General features: G+C 37.1%; 1 protein-coding gene across 1 annotated transcript in view; it reads right to left on the bottom strand.

Moving 5' to 3' along the window:
* pcdh7a (protocadherin 7a) overlaps positions 1-21,038 on the bottom strand; it is a 34,386-nt gene that overhangs the window by 3,199 nt on the left and 10,149 nt on the right. The window contains exon 4 of the mRNA XM_081361670.1: positions 684-882. Coding sequence (XP_081217796.1) covers positions 684-882 — 199 coding nt within the window. The remainder of the gene's footprint in view (positions 1-683; positions 883-21,038) is intronic.

Below are 21,038 nucleotides of genomic sequence, written 5' to 3'. Positions count from 1 at the left end.
CAATATGGCATAGAATTAGAAGAAAAAACGGTCTTTTGAACCTCACTGTAAAAAATGTAATGGTAAAATACTGTAAAAATGACATGTTAAAACCTGTTAATTGTTTAATGGCAAGTTCCCTTTTACTGTATATGGTGGAAATAGATCTAAAAGGACATTTGAAGTAATTTTACAGTAAAATACCTTTAAACTTTGGAAGTAAAAATGAACAGCCATCTTATAATTTACAGTGAAAATGATATTCCCACAATTCCCTGCTTTGAGACTTTACATTTGATGGCATTTTATTTAAATAGTAATGTTTCTTGTTAGTTTTTGTTATCAGATAAGTACATTTGGGTTTTATGTTACATCTTAGGTTTTTTAATATTTATTGCATTTTTTGTGTGTGTGTCACGTGTGTTATCATGATGGATTTTTTTACGACTTAGATTCTTATGTGAAGCATAAAAGAAGATATTTTGAGAAATGTCTCAGTGTGTTTTGTCCATGCAATTAAAGGTCAATGGTAACTGTTTGGTAACCAACATTCTTCAAAATATCTTCTTTTGAATTTTCCCTTTAAAGCGAAAGACATAAACGAAAAGAAGAAAAAAAACCCGACATAGCCTACTTTGAAATTCTGAAAAGCATGTCATTTTTCACTTTGTGGTCTCAGACCTTTCCCACAGATGACTTTTTACCATTTTCCACATGCTCCTCCTCGCCTACGCTCCCTTCTGGTGTCGTCCTTTCATATCCGTCCTCAGGCAGTGGTAAAGATCCCAGTCTGGGTCCAGAGGAGCTCTTGCTGCTCGGGGTCTCAGAGTCCTCCACCCCACTATCATAGCAGCCTTGATCCGGAGCTTGACTCACCACAGAAAATGTCACTCTTCTGAGAGGCTGCGGAGAGACACAGAGAGGCATGGGATTAAAACATGATAGGTGACGGTAGGTATTACGTCAATAAGGATTATCTGTATAAGACATTTGATTGATCAATGATCTCTCATTGAGACTCTCTCTATATATATACTAAGCAATGGCACCTGATTATCACAAAGACTGGACGGCTCTTTTGTGTTATTTACTTACTATTATAGCTGTTATTAATATTTTTTATTTGCTTTTATTTCTTTTTATTTTCAGTTTTCATTTTAGTCAAATTTGAAGTTGCTTTTATCATTTTTATTCGTTTTTTTAATTATAACTATTTTGGTTTCATTTATTTATTTCCAGTTAGTAATTGTACTGCTTCAACTTCAGTTATTTCAGTTAAGGCCCTAATATACTTCAAGCGAAACTGAAGGATAAACTGGTGTGACGTCATTCAGAACAAAATCAGGCCAAAGTGTAGTTCCTTTGGAGTTCGCTCAGGCTGGATAACACCTTCGAACTATCAATGGTCCATAGTGAATACATAATAGGTAGGTTTGTTCTGAGGCTCCATCTTTTTTGACATGGAAATCTTTGGTTCATTTCTTCCTCTATTGAGGTCAGAACATACCGCAGAGCTGCTTTATGGTAGAAATTGAAGTTGTAATTCTAATTTTGTTATGTTTAATATTGTAAAGCTGCTTGCAATCTATTGTATTAAGTGCTATAAAAATAAACATGATTTTATTTCAGCTTTATTGCAGTTAACAAACTGTTTGTAATAGGTTTAGTTTTGTCTTTAGATACTGATAGTAACCCTGCAACAATCCTAGCATAATGGCGGCAAGTTTGACATGAGCAAGCACCACTTACATTTTCTTCAGAAAATGTAAAACTTTAGTTGCACATATAATAAGAAAAAACACATTTTATTACACCCTGTGGAATACTTTATAGCATGTGTTTTATGGCCTCATCTATATGGGTATGACTCCATCTCCCCAACCTAATCTCACACCAGCAAATCAGCACATTCAAAGTCTCCAACAAAATCATAAAGTCCAGTTCAGGCTGTTTGAAACCGAAGGAAGAAAGTCTAGCCAAGCAAACGAGTCCCACATTGTCCCTTCAGTGTCTACTGGAGAGATGACTGACAGCTATTAGGAGATCTGCCTTATAAGAAGCATATTTATATGCTCCGGTGTCTGCCTTAATCAAGACTATATGAAAAGAGAGAGAGAGAACGGGAGCGAGAGAGTGCGCTAAATGAACACCGTAATTAACTGATGGTTTCATTTTTCACTGGGGGGAAGTGGAATCGTAACGGAGAAGGGAGAGGGTGATGAATCAGTCTTTATGGGTGTCAGGTGTCAAATGTAGCAAGCGACAAATGAACATTAATAGAACAAATCATCTGTTTTGTCTGCGAGCTGATGTCTGACATGGTCCTGACACTTGAGAGGTTTTGAGGGACATCAAGCCAAAAAAAAAAAAAAAACACATACTGTCTGCTTTTTATTATGTACAGTATTCTGCATGTTGTATCATTATAAAATGATTCTGTGTTGTATCGGGAGCATAATGCGTAATAATTTGATGGTTATGCATACAGTCGTTCCTAGAAGATCCTTGAATCTTTAATATTGTTTTTGTACTTTTCTCCGTTGTGCTCTTTTCTCTGTGTGCATCTCTGGAGGCACATAAAGAGAGTGCGCACACACACTTTACTCAGCTTTATGTTGAGCCAATCAATGCAGTGCCCTTGACCCTTGCTGGAAGTCTCAGTGGAACGCTGTTTTATTGACCCATAATCTCCACCCTCGTTTACTAACTCCACTCCTCACTTTTCTCGGAATGTCTGCCTTTCAATTAAGAAAGGGATCTCCTAGGGTCTAACTCCGACATTGAGCACAGCTCTTCTGTACGCTAGAGAGAGAAACATTGTGCAGTTTCAGATGCATTATATAAGTGGTTTCTCAATTGGTGCGATAGCGACCCAGAAATGGGTTGTAGGTCTTTTCTGATAATAAACAGCAGGGGAAAACAATGGGAATCATAAAATGTAACTGACTACTGAATCATATACAGTCATATACAGTATAATAAACAGCATTGTGAACTTTCACTGATGACGTCAACATTTACTATGCATTTGGCAGACGCTTTTATCCAATGTGACTTTCACTGCATTCAGTTTACATTTATTCAGCTAATAATTTATTTTTTTGAACAATAATAGTGCCTTATGATTTATTTTTATTTTTTTACAATTCCTTTCATTTACTGGCAAATATGTTTACAGGTTAAATTACAACATGAAGCAAAAAAAAAAAGAAAAAAAAAGTGATGTGTGATATTCAATTAAGGGAATAATTTCGTGTAATACCAAAAACGTCATTTATATGATCAAATGCCCATGTGGTTTAGCATACATAGGTAAAACGCAGCATTGTTTGAATGACCAAAAGAACACAATTGCTGTTCATTTCAATGTTTTTAAACACAATTTGTCGACTCTTCGCTATATACATACACTTAATACTCTTTCTCCAAATATGGAGTTTGATTTGAAACTTTTCTTGTGAACATTTTTTATGTTATTATTTTTAAATTTTTATTTATATCATGTTGGTTATTTTTCTGTATTTTTCTGTGGTTTGTTTTTCTGTTTTTTTGATGCTTTACTGGTTACATTTGAGTTTGATTAGGTCGTTATTGCATCGTATGACTGGGTAATTAGTTCACTAATGAGGTCAGGTGTGTATAAATTGTACCTTTCTATGATTGTTGCTTGCCTGACGAAGAACCTTTGGGTCGAAACGTTGTTCATTTTAATAAATCCTTGGGAGCAGAAGTGGCAGTGTGCCGATTCTTGTTTATTTTGAACTAGACAATATAATAACGTATAATGGTAATATTTCTATCATAATCTTTTTTAAGTTTAACCAAACTTTTATTTTGGAGGGTTGTAGCAAATATATTTGAGCTTCTGAGACGCTATCTCCATAATGTCCATGTCCTGCATGCTTCAGTATGTGTTGTAGATGAAACTGCGCCATTCATTCACACAGAGACATGCAGAAAATGCAGACTTCATATTTTTTTTGTGGTTTCATATTCATGCACACTAGTCCATTCGATCTTTCCATCTTTATGACTGTATTTAATGACATCGTCTGTGTTTTCGACATCATGGAAATCATAGCAACCTGCCGTAGCGTTGCTTGCACTATGCTGTGCTGTTCGAGACCAGGAATGCATGTCAAGGCCACACTTCCAATCAAACTCTACTACATTGTTGGCCTACATCCATGTTAATTCAGTGAAACCTGTTGCTTTCTATGAAAACTGTACACGGTTGACTCATTTAACTGTATGAGGGTGGGTCTAGAGGCTCAATAACATGGGTGGGAATATAAGCCTGTTTGCTGCATTGTCTTATCGACACAGTGGAACCAATCAGATTACGGCGGATTTTATGTTGAATTGCCAAGCACTGCTGGCTTATGTGCCACTGTATACTGATTACCTAAGCCCACATTTACACTAATGGCTGCATTTGATTTGTTTGATGAAGATTAAATAAGTTCATATTTAAGAACGATATCTGCACTTAAAGGGATAGTTCACTTTGAAATAAAATTTTGGTATGTTTTAGCTTACCTCAAGGGCATCCAAGATGTAGGTGTCTTTTTTTCCGCAGTAGTTTCAATTTTGATATTTTTAGGTCAAACCGTTCTTGTCTGTCAGTCGTATAATGCAGGTCTATGGTCACTGTCTCAAAGAGCATGCACAGAGTCCAAATTAAAACAATTCCCCATCGTCCAAATTAAACAATTCCCCATCGTAAGTACACATTGATGGCCTAAGACACGAAACGAGCGGTTTGTGTGAGAAAACGAACAGTATTTATATCGTTTTTACCTCTTGTAACACAGCCACGTCCAAGTGATCTGAGGGCGCTCGCGCATCCTGGTGTGTGACGTGTGCGCAGACTGGTGCATAGAAATATATACACTAGATGTTGCCTTGGCTACGGCAGTTCTTTGGAACGAATGTCTTTAATGCGGCATCTAGTGTATATATATCTATGCACCAGTCTGCGCACACGTCAGACGGCAGGAAGCGCCCGCGCCCTCAGATCACTTGGACGTGGCTGTGTTATAAGAGGTAAATACGATATAAATACTATTCGTTTTCTCACACAAACTGCTCGTTTCATGTCTTAGGCCATCAATGTGTACTTACGATGGGGAATTGTTTAATTTGGACGATGGGGAATTGTTTTAATTTGGACTCTGTGCATGCTCTTTGAGGGGGTGACCATACACTTGCATGATACGACTGTCAGACAAGAACGGTTTGACCTAAAAATATCAAAATTGAAACTACTGCGGAAAAAAAGACACCTACATCTTGGATGCCCTTGAGGTAAGCTAAAACATACCAAAATTTGATTTCAAAGTGAACTATCCCTTTAAACCAGTAGCTAAAGAACATAGCTCATAAAGAACATTTCAGAAGATTGTAGAGCATCATTAAATCCACACAATTGCCTGAAGGGTTGCTACAAATTACCCACTGAATTGAGAATAACCTTCTCATTTTTGAGGTTTCACGAGTAATGCAATAGGTTGTTCTAAAAGCTCCACAGATTCAACTTTAGTTGCCTATTTGGCTGAGAAACAGCGTAATCAGCCCTATTATGAGTGTGAGAAAGTGATTAAACATTCGTTTTAAGGTTTGACGCGGTTTCCTTGACAAATAACGAGCCATTGTTCTAAACTGTCATCATTACGCTTATAGTTTTAGAGTGATTCTCACTGTCGTTTTGTATTATCTATTTAGAAACGCTTTCAATTAAAACCTTGCTAACCTGTGGGTGAAGGTCTCTTATAGGAAGGATAAAACAAAGAATTAGATCTTTTTTAACATTGTTGTTTCTCAGTTTAAATGGCGAATAAATGGAGCTGTTACTTGGAGCTCTCCTGCTTCTCTGATTTTTCTTCTGAGAAAAAGACTACTGTAATTTCAAGTGTCAGAAAAGGGCATTCAATATATTTCAATAAGAACATATATTATTAAATTCCTCAAAGACCAAATAATCTGAGCGGTGCTATTTAATATTATGCAATATTAATTGTACATTACCGTGTCAACAATTTTCTCAATTATGTTTAATGTCTCTTTATGATGAAAAAACTACTGTTCAAAAGTTTGAGGTGAGTGAGATTTAAAAAGAAATGAATACTTTTATATTTTTATATTTAGCAAGGATGCATTAAATTGTCAAAAGCGACACTAAAGACATTTATAATGTTAGAGATCTATTTCACATAAATGTTTCTTTAGCACCAAATCAGCATATTCTGAGGGACACTTAAAACTGCTGAAAATTCAGCTTTGCCATTACATTACATTTTAAAATAAATTGTAATATTTATTACTGTTTTTATATTTCTGTATTTTTTATCAAATAAATGCAGCCTTGGTGAGCGTATAATAAACCTCTTTCAAAAGCATTAAAAAAATCGTACTGACCCCAAACTTTTAAATGGTAGTGTACATCTGAAACAAAACTTATACACGAATGAAGAATAAAGTGGAAATCCACTCTCTTCTGAGCCACAAATGAGAAGCATTCATGTAATAAAATGTTCCTCTGGGGCTCTTTAATATGCATATGTAATGCGAGCCCGATCTCACGGGAAAACGTACAAATTCTACAAGGTGGCTTATTCGTACGAATTCATACGACCTGGCTCGTACGAATTAGTACGATTTTTGCAAAATCGTACATATTTTACGAATTGGCCAATTCGTGTGAATTCATACGAATGACCTACCCCTGACCCCGCCCCTAAACCTACCCATCACGTGGGTTTAGACAAATCGTACAAATTCGTACGAGCTAGGTCGTACGAATTAGTACGAATTAGCCAACTTTTTATCATTCGTACGAATTCGTACGAATTGGTCGTGAGATAGCGTTGGTAATGCATATTCAGAAGCTGCACCTGTATATCATGTCAAACTGCTACCCATGAAAAATAGGAGGTTTTACAGAATAATAATATGAGTTTCTACATTTGTAACACACATGCTATGCCATATTGTCGCAATATGATGGCATAACATTTGCGTGGGAGACAGAAACTGAGAGCGCGTCAGTCACAGAGGTTGAGCTTTTGGCTTTGTGGTTGTTTGTGTTTGTGAGAGAAGAGTTTGGCTAAAGACACAGAGGTTTGGCTGTGTGGATGTGTGTGAAAAGCAGAGTCTGGCTAAAGTCACAAAGGTTGGGCTTTTGGATGTTTGTGTGTGTGTGTGTGTGTGTGTTTGGGTCTTGGCTGGGGTCCAGTCAGTGCACCAGCAGCAGAAACAGAGCTGATAGAATATTAATGGACTTTGACGGCAAACATTAAAAACCAACCCTTTAATCTGACACAGGCCATTTCCTTTCCCTTTCCAGCATGACATCCAACTGAGTCTGTGTATGTTTAATGATGTGACTGTCTGTTAAACCAGGTGTGCATCACCGCCTGCCTGTCTTTGTGTGCATGTGTGTGTCCACATCTACACCGGTGTGCATGCACATCTAACAATCTTGTTTGTGAGATATCAGACCTGAGTGTGTGTGTATGTGTATCTGCTTTCCGCAGTCATCAACATAATTAGAGAGAAACACTCTTACCTGACGGCTCAAAGGAAATTAATGAGGCCTGATTAATTAGTGCTTAGCCTCTCCTCTGCGTTCCATGACTCTGCATATTGAAAGGGCATGCCGCATACAATGAATAATTCAGGCGAGTTGATTTGGATATGGATCTATAGTGTGTTCCAACTATAAGTACATTCAATTACTGACATCACTCAAACAGCACAGAAGAGCTCCTCAATCCTCTGCCATTAACCGTGGAATCAGTTTTATTCACGATTAGTGTGTACAAACTGTCCTGTTAACGATTCCGCTTATTCCGTAAATGATTAATTAGCATTTTGGTCAGATTTATAATTTTTCTCTATTATTAATATTCTGCTCAAGTCTATTCTGTTCCCAATTTGTAGAAAAGTCACAAATGTATTCTCTCTACAATCTCTATCCAAGAGAGCAAAAGTTCTCAACAATATCTCAGAATGTGCTCAGATTTGCCCAGTTCAAAGTCTCTAATCAAAAACCAAAGATTTCAATGCGAACTCAAACATTTCTAATCAAACTCTTAAAAGATTGAGACCTCCAGTTCAACCAAAAAATAAATCTCAGTAATACTCAAAGAGAACCAATGATATGATGCATGTTTACTCTTTGTGTTTTGTTCAGTGGTGTTTTTGAAGGAATTGTATTTAGTGAATGAATCATTCTCGTTCACTTACATGTACTGACTCACTTTATTCAAAGAAGACTCTCCTTTATGAATCACATGACCGCTTTACCTCCCCTCAAAGACTGACAACTGAATGAGCCAATGGCATTCAAGTGTGGGTTAGGAGCATATTATTGGAAATATGTCCAGCGATTGTCCCTAAAATGTTAATTGTGTTTGAAGATAACATACCATCTACACTAAACCCTTCCCTGAACTTATCTGACAGTGCACAAAAGTAAACATGAAACAATAAGAAATGCATCCGCTGAAGGAACCATGCCATTTTTGCCTCTACAAGTCAATGGGCTATTTTTTTGTGACTCTTGTTTCAAGAACTTGGACCTGAGTGTCTGCTTTGCAAGCACAGTGCTGTATCAGGTGAGCTATCAAGCAAGTTTACCACATCAGAAAAGCCATAGATATGGAGATGATTATGTGAGGCAATGTGGAAATATATTAGTCTACAAAACCTTGAACCATGATAAATGTGTTTGGAGGTCATAACATAGTGTTGTGCGAGGAACAAAAACATTCCTAATTTTATGAAGAAAGTCATGTGGCTTTAGAACAACAAGATATTGAGAAATTGTTTTTGTTTTTTACAGAATTTTCTTTTGTCCTGATCTATGAAAGCGCAACCTCTGAGCATTAAAGTTTTATGAAATAGCAGTGTCTGCCCAAAAGCCAGCAATACACCAAGCATTTACAAATGTGGGACTTAAAGGCGTTAAAGGAGGATGTAAAATTGCACACACACTGAGAGACACTTTGTCGTTGTGTGTTTGCTTTAGTTTAGTATTCACTCATACGCTTGTCCTGTGGAAAACAATTTCACCCGTGTGTGTGTAACAGCAGCAAACACTGACAGTTATTAATACAAGCAGGTGGCAAACTGACAAGCGTAAGTTTGTGTAGGACGGAGATAGACGGACAGACACACACATCATTTACAATTTCCTGTACGTCTCCTGCTCAATGACATGAGAAGGATAAGCGAGTGTGCGCGCAGGACTCCCGTTTCTGCGGCGGAATAAAGGTCACAGAGATGCGTATGTGTTCTGCAGTAGCGTGACAGATACTCCCGATGATCATCCTGCACCACGGCTCGCTCTAACTGCAGCATTTTACACTCACGCTCCCCTCTCACTCACTCATTCTTTCTGCTCTCTTCCTTTTCCCTTGTTTCTCCTCTTTATCCATAACTCTCATCCCTTTTTCTTCCCGCAATTCCCTTGCTGTTTGAACCTCTTTGGTTCATTCAGCCCACCTTGAATTCTCTCATCTCTCTCTGAATATCTCTCATCTTCTCTCTCTTTCTCTTTCTTCCTCTCTTTCGGCTCCAGGTGATTTACAGGGCTGCTCAGCAGTATCTGAGTATCAGCAGTGTGAGTCTGTGTGAGGAATAATAATCACCATGCAGTGAAAGAGGCACTGCAGAGAGAGAGAGAGTGAGAGAGAGAGACAAGGAGGGAGAGAGAGAGAGAGAGAGAGAGAGAGAGAGAGAGAGGTGGAGAGTGTCGTGAGAAGAGCAGAGAGCAAACAGAGGTAAGAAGTGGTTGCGCTAGTATACACGCACACAAACACACAGAGATATACAAGCGTGGATTAGCGCACATTAACTGTTGCAGAGGGGTCATCGACTGACTGCAACACAAAGTCAAAGAGGAAGACGGGCACTAGTGCCGCTCAGTGGCTGAAATTAAGCACTGTCAATTTCTCAAGCATGCTGTGAATGGAATGACATCAGTTTTTTTCCTACATGTTCTCTAATTGTGGGTAATTATAGCCCATATACATAGGTTTGCTATATATTTTGATTCGTATAAGTTTTATACCTTTTAAAATATTATTTTTGACATTTTTATTGACAGAGTGGACAAGAAATGATGAGGAGAAGAGGATAGGGACTGAGAAATTACATGAGCAGAATTCAAAATCTTGGATCCTTTTGGCTTGACTATTAATTAAAGAGTTTCAAAATTCAAAATCTGCCATGATGTCAGCAAATATTGGCATACTCACTTAGTCTTTCACTCTCAGAAAAAAAGGTACTAAAGCTGTCACTGGGGCTGTACCTTTTCAAAAGGTACACTTTTATTCCTTTTAGGTACTAATTTGTACCATTAAGGTACCAATATGCACCCTTCAGGTACAAAAATGTACCTTTTAAAAAGGTACAGCCCCAGTGACAGCTTTCGTACCTTTTTTTCTGAGAGTGTTCATAAGGGGCATTCACACTGACAGCGATATATAAAAAAAAACTATTGCAAGTATACTTTAGGTGCACTTTAAAGGCACAATATGTAACATTTTTGCTTTAAAAATAGCAAAAATCACTATATCTATGTTATATATTTTTTTTAGTTGTGTACTTACATTATCCCGACTGTTTCCAACAACTTTCAAACCAGGAGAAATTTGTAATTTAATTCGAGAAACGTCCCGTTTCTTTATTTCCGTTTTGTCGCCGCCAATGGCGTCATATCCACGTTGTCCCTGGTTTCCGCTCGTGCTGCCATGGCAACCAGAGCTATGAACCAGAGCCGTCTGATAGTAACCAAAGCGACTGACGCGGACAACTGTGTAGTTCGCAATGTCTATTTGCACGCTGTTGTTGTTTCGTTCAAACATTATGGACCATGGCAAGCAAACTTTGGATAAAAAAGGAGGACTAAAACGAGAATCAATATCAGCGCGGTGTTTTCGAGATGCAGAGAGCTCCCATAGACAGTATATAAACGAGAGCTCCACATCCGAGACTTCGACCGCTCCTACACGTACTTTATTAAACAGGTGAGCACATTTACATAAAACTAATCAATGTTATATAGTTCAACAATGATAAAATGTCAGAATATGATCTGTAGGCCTATGTTATTCTAATGTTGATCTAGTTTACTGCTAGTCTCATACAGACAGACTAACACATACATTTCAACACATTCAAATGCAGTTTAGTGTGATAGTGTAATGTTAGACCAAGTGAAACAGCGCTGCGTTACCTCACAAGTTTAATTTGTCTAATAAACTGACCTGTGAGTAGTAATTCTGCGTGTAGTTCGGTAGAATGAAATGTCCATATTCCTTTTATATCAGCGGGACTCGCGTCGCGTTTGGAGATGATAGCTGTCTCTTAGCAATCCCGAACTGCTTCATATCACAGTCATGATAAAAACATCGATGTATTTACTCATCCATAAACATTAATAGATCGGTCGGCTTGACGTTGACGACAAGATCCATAATTCTTAGCAAATGTTGCGTCATCAATCTACGCCTTTGTTATTGTAAATAGGTTAGCGACCCCTAGTGCCGAAAAATGCCATACTGTATGATCATACAGATCATACTTTTACATAAACACGTTTTCAGCTTAATATTTAGAAATATGCATTGTGCAATAAAGAAGTCATCCACATAAAGTTTATACTATATTATAATATTTCTATCAGTACGTATCAAACGATATGTCAGTAAATATGTGAATGCTTTGTAGTATACTTAATAAAATAAATGTATTTAAACTTTTGGTATAGGTTTTTTCCACTAGTACAAAATTTTTGGGTCAGTAAGTTTTTTTTAAAGAAAGTAATACTTTTATTCAGCAAGAAAGCATTAAACTGATCAAAGGTGGAAAAAAATAAAATAAACATTTATAGAGGATTTCTATTTCTTTTGAACTTTCTATTCAATAAAGAATCCTGAAAACAAATCATGGTTTCTACAAAGTATTAAACATATTGATGACCAAATCAGCATACTGGAATCATTTCAAACACTGAAGACTGGAGTAATAATGCTTAAAATTCAGCTTTGACATCACATGAAAAAATTACATTTTAAATATGAAAAGCAAAACAGCTATTTTAAATATTTCACAATATGGCTGTTTTTACTATATTTAATCAAATAAATGCAGACTTCTTTCAAGTGCTTTAATTAGTGATAAATAATAATAATCATATTCCTTGACCTTGCAGTGAGTTTTCATTATTATAATTAGTTTAATGAAGTCAGACACCTGACTCCAGTCAAAGTGCCACAGCTGAGTCAAAGTCAAACAAGTGTAAGCACATAATTCCTAGAGGAACCAAAGAGCATCGTCTGAAGCAAAGCTGTTTAACCAACCACGCAGCGTTTGGGACGGATTAAGCTCCTGAGGGGAGGGCAAACTAATCCATACGTGATTGAGCTTTGACTGAATAAAATATAATGATTAGGTGCATGTCTGACAGACGTCTCTGTGTCTCCCTGGTTTGTTTCTCTGAAAACAAGGCTTGCTTAATGAGGGTGTCCCGATGTTAGCAAGCACTGTATGGATGTGGAGGTGATATTTATGGCTTTCCCCTCATCATCGTCTCAGACTTCCACATAAAAGTCTCCATTGTGCTTTACGTAGTAAACAGGATGCTTCAGCAAAATATGTGTGCGTGTTGTGAATTTCACATGTGTGTCTGGGTATATATGGTGAGACACTGAATTTTAATGAATACCCACTTGTGACGAAAAGATACACCCACACACACATGCACACACACCGTCCCCTATTGTCCATTTTATACTGACCAGCAACCAAACAATGCAGTTCTGTTACAGACACAGAAAAATACACAATGAAGTGAATAAGGATGTCTTACAATGTGTGTATAATGAGCTGTATAAGTATGTCCCGTGCCGGGTGAGTTATTTTCACAAGAAGATGAGCTCATGCTATATACGACCTTTTTAATCAGTTATGCTACATGCAGTTTTGCCACATAACAAATGCACACACAATTTCCTGTCAGAAACTTGTCACTGAGATGACACGTGATGAGATGAAAAATCCGAAATCATGCGATTTGGACAGTCTCTGAACACGAAACAATAAATTCGCACACACCTACTCAGTGGCCCAGACAGTGAACACACCCCTGTGACACACATAAATTTACACCGAATGTCTCACGACATGCTGTGGTTGCTGTGACAATAATCTCAGTGTGTGTATGCGTGCGACACAGAGGGGTGTTATTAACAGTACACACTACACTCATTCAGTCCGCCCCCCATTCTCAGTTCCTCTCAGACGCAATCGCTCATCTCTGTGAAGCCTTCATCATCTAGGTTCATCTCATGACGTCCACTGTGAGAATAGGCCCTTTCTGTGACCAAGGCATAATTAACATCTAGTGTCAGGAAGTAGCTAACTAAAAGTAGCAACACTGCAAAGTTAAGATCCCTTTTTTTTTCAGACTGACAGTATTTCTGCTGTTTTCAAAACTGCTTGCAGATACAAGTGACTTTTTCCAACAAGTAGTGGTTTAATGTACAAAACACTAAACAAATTGAGGTGTTGGATAAATATCTCAAACGGAGAATTTGGGAGACAGATTTTTTATTTTATTTTATAAACTGAACAATTTATTTATATGCACCAGTTCAATAAAACGATTCACATTTGTGTCAATGTAGTATTTTCGTTTGTCATACACAATATTAAATTATAATATTTATAGCAATAATTTCTCAAACAATATTTTGTTAAATGTTTATAATATGGAATATATGGAATGGATTCATTTGTGTCCATGCGCAGATGTTTGAGTGACAATTTTTCATTTTCTAGCCATATATAAAATTACCTTTTAATATTTGTAGTAATATTTTGCTAAATGTCACTGTTGGTCACTATGTTTTTAATATAAATTATGTTGTTTTCTAGCTTTATTCATGTAATTTAGAGTAAATAAATCTGTCAAATGCTGAAGTTCATGTTTTAAAAAAACAAAAAACAAAAAAAACTACATATTTCAAAAAAGGTAGGCCTATTATACAGTAGCTAACTACTTTTCCAAAAGCATAACTTGACAAGCTACAGTTTCAAAGCAGTGTTCAGCTCTCCTTTCCCTCTGCTACTGTTTTTTCTCTCTCCATCTGTATATTTAGGCTATAAAATATTCAGACCTTTAGATGCAAACATTAAATCACTCTGCACTTTAATAAAACCCAATCCACGACCAGCATAAACCATCATAAAGACACCTGACAATATAGGCACCTCTCTTTAAAGACCAGGTTGTTGTAAACATCAATTTCATGAGTTCAAATGTTCATCATATCCTTGAGTGTGATGAAGGATTTGCTGTCCACAATGAAGGGGCTTGAGTCCACCCCCACCTCCCGGACGTATTTAATTATAAAAATTAAGGCGGAGTCTGGGTGGTGGAGAGATGCCAGACGAATTATCAGAGGAGTGAGATAAGCAGCTGTGTATATATCCTTCGTGGCATGATTAGCAGAATTAGATGAACATGCTCCTCCTGAACATCCGTTTGGAACTTGATTATTATGTCTCAAGTATCTGTTATATATTGTAAATATATACAGTTGTCTGTATATTGTATATTTTTCACCATGTTACTGGGAGAGAGAGTAAACAGATAACTTAAAATGACGAGGATAGAATCAATACACGTCCGATTTGAACCCACATTTCTCACACAAAAACCACAGCTCAACGTGTCAAACCACTAGCCTGCAGCTCAAACAAATGTTATGGGGAATATCATACTGTACGCTTTATCAGATCCGAATATAACTGATGGTTCACAGCGCTCCTGAGGGAGAAAGCTGCCATGTTTTCTTATGAAACACCAAAACTGCCACAACCACTGTATTTTAAGGAATGGTGATATAAACGGAGATCAGGTCAGCGATAGTGGCCTGATGGAGACTGAGTCTGATGCTACGTAAGGCTAAAAAGGTTAGTATCACTAACCTAAGAAGCTTAGAATAGAAAAGACAGTTTTTAGTGCTGCCTCTGGAAATACCCAACACAGGAAAGGGGAAAAAATCAATCCATTTAGAAGCAATAAACAATTGTAGCCCACATAATGGGGACAAAATGTCCTCACAAAGATGGCAATATCTGAAATCCTTGTCCTTGTGGGGACATTTTTTGGTCCCCATGATGGAAACAGCTTATAATTCATACTAAGTGATGTTTTTTTATGTAAAAAGGCAGATGCTTTTCTGTGATGAGTAGGTTTAGGGGTAGGGTTAGTGTAGGGGGATAGAATATACAGTTTGTGAAGTATAAAAATCATTATGAAAAGTCCCCATAAAACATGAAAACCCAACATTTTTTTTTTAAAAAAGGGGAGAGAACAAAATAGGGATTAGGAAATTAAAAGTCCTTTTTAGATACTTAATTGCATGTTAATTGCCATTAAATGAAAATGCATTATGTTAAATTCAAATTAAAAGCAATTAACTGAACGTTAGAATGCTTTTTGACCCATAGGGCTAAGATTTCATAATTACTTCTATTGTCTTTGAAATATAATTAAAGTGTGATAAATGCACTGACAATCATCATTTAAGGTAAACTAAATACTTTGAAGTCTCTTCTATTGAAAATAGTAAGTCATATATATAAATACATTGTAATTACACATTTGTAAAGATGAAGTTGCAATTTAGTACATAAAAGTAGTATCGAATAACAAACTACAGTCACAATTATAATCAAGTACTTTACATGTGCTTTAGTACGTTAGTTCTTTAAAGCATGACGAAAGATTATAAAACAATGATTTGAAATGTTCTTTAAAGTGAAACGTTTAATTTGAAGACATTATTGCAAAGTACACTTTAAAAGTGTGTTAAGATACATGAAAGTGTACTCTCTTTAAGTTGTTTTTTTATTTAATTAATATAATCTGCAAGTCGTTTTTGAAAAATATACTTTTAAGATTTGAAGTACACTACAAGTGCATATTCAATATAAAAAGTAAACTTCTGTTTCACAAGGTTGATCAAGTAAAACAAAAAAGTTTGAAGTTGGCAACCATAAGTTGAAATTCTGAACCAAAACGATTGTAAATTTCAAAATTATTTGATCATATCAATTCATCAGACATTTCCACTTTCTGTGAAAAACTGTGAATTTGCCTCTCCTCACAAGCTGTTTCACTCGTCATCACCCACACAAACACACACTGCAACTGTGACATCTCAGCGGGAGTTGTCTGACCGTGTCGTGCGACTGAAGACCCAGCCCCAGCTTGAACGTGTTTATGTGTGTGCATAGACATCAGACACTTTCTTTCTTCCTAGCTGTTTTTCCAGCACAAACGCCTTTAAAATCCCTCCTCTGTTGTGAGAAGCCTGAAGAACTACTGTGTTGTTGAACTTCAAAAAAAGACTTTCCACCTCACGCTATGCTTTTCGCTTAGCAAAGTGCTCGCTCTAAATTACAAAGAGAACGAGGCACTTACGGCCCACATAGTTGACAGTCTAACTTATGTTCAGCGAATCTCCCAACACAAACGCACACGCACACACACACACACACACACACACACACACACACACACACGTATCCCTCTCTTCTCATTGCTGCGTTTCCAAAACGTCCTTCTCAGGTCTGTCTTCTTAGATGTATTGCCCCTTTTATCCGACCAATTAGGCGTCAGCATTTCATCTCCCAGGAAACGTGTTTGTGGCTTTAATTGGCCATTTGATTTGCATCGCTTTGATTTAATTCTAACCGAGTGAAGAGTTTTATTTTCGCCCAGGCGGCTGTTGTTTCCCCCGGGGCCGGTGCCACGTGTGAGTGTGTGCGGGTTGTGTGCATGGGTGTTTATGGGTGTTGCTGTATGTGTGCGCATCAAAAAGCAGACCGAAAGAGTGTGTCTGTGTGTGAGTGCGATCCAGATTGGGGAGGGTGTCGGATTTAGATCCAGGGTTAGAAAGTGTGTTGCCTCGGTTGCTTTACTTTCAAGCATTTTTAGCATTCTTTGAAGCGTGGTGGGTGTTGTTCTGAACACTGTTACACTTGGGCAGTGTAGGGAAAGCATCAGGCCTTATCTCTGAGGGCTTCCGGTCGACGTGTACAGGCAGGTGTAAGGGATCACACACACACACACAAACACTAACACACACACACGCGCACAGACAGAGGAACAGGCCCACAGGCCCTAACTTGCCCACACACTCATTGTGAGACGGAGGGGGGCGGACGACTGTATAGTGTTGTATCCAAGGAGAACGACAAGTAGTTTTTCTTCTACATGAAAAGCGCCTTTGCAACAGAAGCAAAGAAAAGATTATATCTATAGTGCTCCTATAGTGTGCCTTAAATGGTAAAATATACAAATAGCTAAACAAACAAATAAATAAAGAGTAAAGCCTGTGGTTTGAAGCAGAATAATGTCGCAGTAGTATATCTGAACGTTTCTAAGACTGTAGTTCACAAACCCTATGACTCCCGGTAATGCTGCATTCAGCCACTATTCTTTCCCCCATCATCATGCTGTTCACACATGGATTGTGTACAATGCGGTAAAAGTGAGCAATTAAAAACACAAGCTTATTTGATTTGACTGATATACACCTATACATACATGAACAAACCCTTGGGTGGTCATATCATGTTCATGGATATATGGAAAGTCAGGAATTAGTGAGCCAATATAATGATCAGGTTCGCAGGCCTAACAATGTGATGAAAGGAAGACAGAAAACCTCATCTCTCCGTTTTTATCTACTTTCCTTCCTGAGCTTTCTTTCAGCAAGAAAAAGTTGAGCCAAGGTAAAATCCCTAATTACAGACTTATAATTAAGTGTGCAAGTCCAAACAGACTAAAACGCTAATTAAAGACTGTGCCCTTTATTCTTTGTTATCCAAACTGATACATAGTGCATATGGAATTTCAACGTGATCTCATTAGTGTTTGAATGTAATGTGCGGTTCTAGCACACAGATAATTTAGACAAAGTAAGGACAGCTTCACTAAAGACAATTTCAGAGACTACAAATCTTTATGAAAATTATAAATATATGTACTTACAATAAATGAAATTTGTAAGTTTTAACAGATATAGTTATTTAATAAGGTATGTAATGTATAAACCTAATTTGACAAAGCTAATAGCTGTATGAAATGAAGACTTTTCAAAAGAATAAATACTTGTTATTATACCACCAAAACGGCAAATGACACTTTAGTTTTATTTAGTGAGTCATTGAATCATTCATTCAACCGATTCGTTCAAATACGGTGATACATTCAGGAATAAAAACAAATGTTTTGCTGAGTCACAATTTGCATAATATCCATCCTGAATAGTATTAAAAATTAGAATTAGTGTGTCCCAAACTGTAGTATGCTGAAATTAGTATGCAAAATTGAACAGCTAATATTGCCCACAACTCATCGTGCTTTGAATGAGGATTCGATTACAACAACAAACACAAATAAAAAGTGTTAAAAACTACAAACATGATGCGAGACCGACAGTAAGGGGTTTGAGTGATTAAGAATCAGTATCTAACCTGATGAAAAAAAAAAAAAAATTATTCAATGTTATCCACATTATACTTCATCTCCAACAACATTGTGAACTTTTATAAAGATATGATCATTCTGGAGTAATTCCAATATAACAATTACCGCTGTATTTACGTATATTTTTATATCTTAAAAAATTACAACAAAAAGAAAATAAATAGTGAATTAGAAAGCACAGATAAAGTTAGAAAGCATGAAACTCAAGGTGTCAGAATATCAGTTAAGTGCGAAACAAGAAGCAACCCATAGCAACGCGTTTTGGCAACGACATCTTAGATAATCTGACGGTAGATAAAAATAGTAAATAAATGATTTTGAGTGATTCATTACAAAAGTGCACATCAAATATGCTAAACACAGAAGCTTGCACGTATGTGTGTCACACTATAACAGTTCTCCTGCACACACATTTAAGCTTCTTCTTTTTCTTTGAATGGCAGCTGGCAAACCCAACTTCAGCTTATCAGATTTTCTGTCCAATCAAATGCTCTCTAGAATTTGAAGTGTCCCGCCCCCTGCATTATATATAGACGCTGAAGCTGCGGCTAAAATTGGTCATGTGTTCACACATTTGCTGTTTTCTACATGGTGAATGGCACATTGTGCACTATGGGGATAGGGAATGATTCAGACAGTGTACATATATGCTTTCCATTGGGGCAAAGGAAGTCTGGTTTCATGTTAGTGTCACGCGAACTGCCGCAGCTCCGGTCCAGATACACGATAGCACAGAGCGGATCATATGCGCGAATCGGCGCGTACCAGAAAACATATCGGACCCATTTGAATTCTACACAGAATGCAATCTTTTAAAGCGATATGGAGGAGATTAGAAGGAAACTGCGGCTTTACCGAGCTCAACTGCTCTGGCCCTGCTGTGATATAAATAAAACACTATTGGCTATTAAAAAAAGGGGAGGAGCTGCTTGATATATCCCGCCCTGTCTTCCTGTTTCAGTGGAAATTACGGCAACACATAATGCTGCGTGTTTCAAGGCACTTCAGTGGGCCTTTAAACTGTGGCAGGATGCACAAAACTAAGTGACAGATTGGTCCCTTAAAGACACAATTACTGTGATGAATAGTAGCCTATGTCCCAAAGCTTGCCTACTCTTCTGCTACACACTCAAAAAACACACTCATACTTTTAGGGCATAGTATAAGTAGGCAAATTGTGACACAACGATTTTTTTTTCCGACTGATTCATTCAAAGCCACTAATTGATTAAGCAATGAAAAAGTAACTGCCTTTATTAGTGACTTGAGTTGACATTCAACCAATTCTTTAAAAATTAATTTGTTCAAAATAATAAATGAATAAATACTTGTGGGTAAAAACTTAAAATCGACACATCTGTAATGTTTCATTCATCTTTGCCTGTGTTTCCTTTTAAGTAGGGACAGCTAAAAGTGTGTAAGCTATATACCCCATGTAAACTGTTCATTGGATATATACTTCCATTCATTTATACATTTTGATTCACATGCTTCCTACTATTTACTGCATTTTTTAAATGGACAGAGTAAAGAACATTTTGTCAGAACCTCGAAGTATATCTTATTTTATTTAGTAGCCTAATGTTCAAGTTTTGTAAATCACTAACTTTTTCTTTAGAATCTTGAGAGAATCCTGCAGCTCTAATAGGCTATTTATTATATTGTATTTATTTGTATACAGTAATACTTCTTATAATCTCTCAATCTGTCAAAAATAGCTGATCTTTCTATTTTTATTTATTTATTCATTACCTATTATATATTTATTAACTTAACTCTTTTTTTTTTTTTTTTTTTTCAATTACTCAGGGGTTTAACTATGCATCTCTCTTTCTCTGACAGGCTGTGACAGAAGCAGCCTGGGGTGTTTGAATAAAAGATGAATACTCAGGCTGGTTCATGACACTGGGGTAACCCTGAACTGTAACTGTAGAACCACAGAGCTACAGTCAGACCACAACAAAAGGATCACCCCACAACAACCTTCAGTACTGGGAACAAGGGAATCGGAGAGCCGAGTTAATGCCGGCTCAAATATGAATGCAATTCAGTAAGAGCTGAATAGGAAATGACACTGGGACTCTAAATGCTTGAGCTTTCCCACTCAATGCCAGCAGTGTGCTAAAGACACAATACACAGGGCTAACAAAGAGGTGTGTTATTGTGTGGGGTTGTTTGTTTAATAGCCTGCTCAGGGTGTGTGTATTTAATTGTTTAAGTGTGTGTGTGTGTGTGTGTGTGTGTGTGATTTTGTGTGGAATTGATGCCTTTAGAGGGCTGCCAGCACAGGAATATCTCTAATAATAGCCATTAAACATTTGGCCAGATGATATTTTGGCTGCAGAACTAAAGTATGGTGCATCATTGAAAGATGATGAAGAATAATTTTGATTCCAACATTCCATTAGCATCTTTTTACAAAGGATTCCCATTCAGTATTCATCTAGTCAACAAAATTACTGACAAAAATGCTTGTTGACAGGTT

This window comes from Scardinius erythrophthalmus (assembly GCF_964197995.2).
Source record: "Scardinius erythrophthalmus genome assembly, chromosome: 3".
Lineage (NCBI taxonomy): Eukaryota > Metazoa > Chordata > Actinopteri > Cypriniformes > Leuciscidae > Scardinius > Scardinius erythrophthalmus.
Note: the sequence above shows the minus strand (reverse complement) of the source record. Positions and strands in the feature narration are given on the sequence as shown.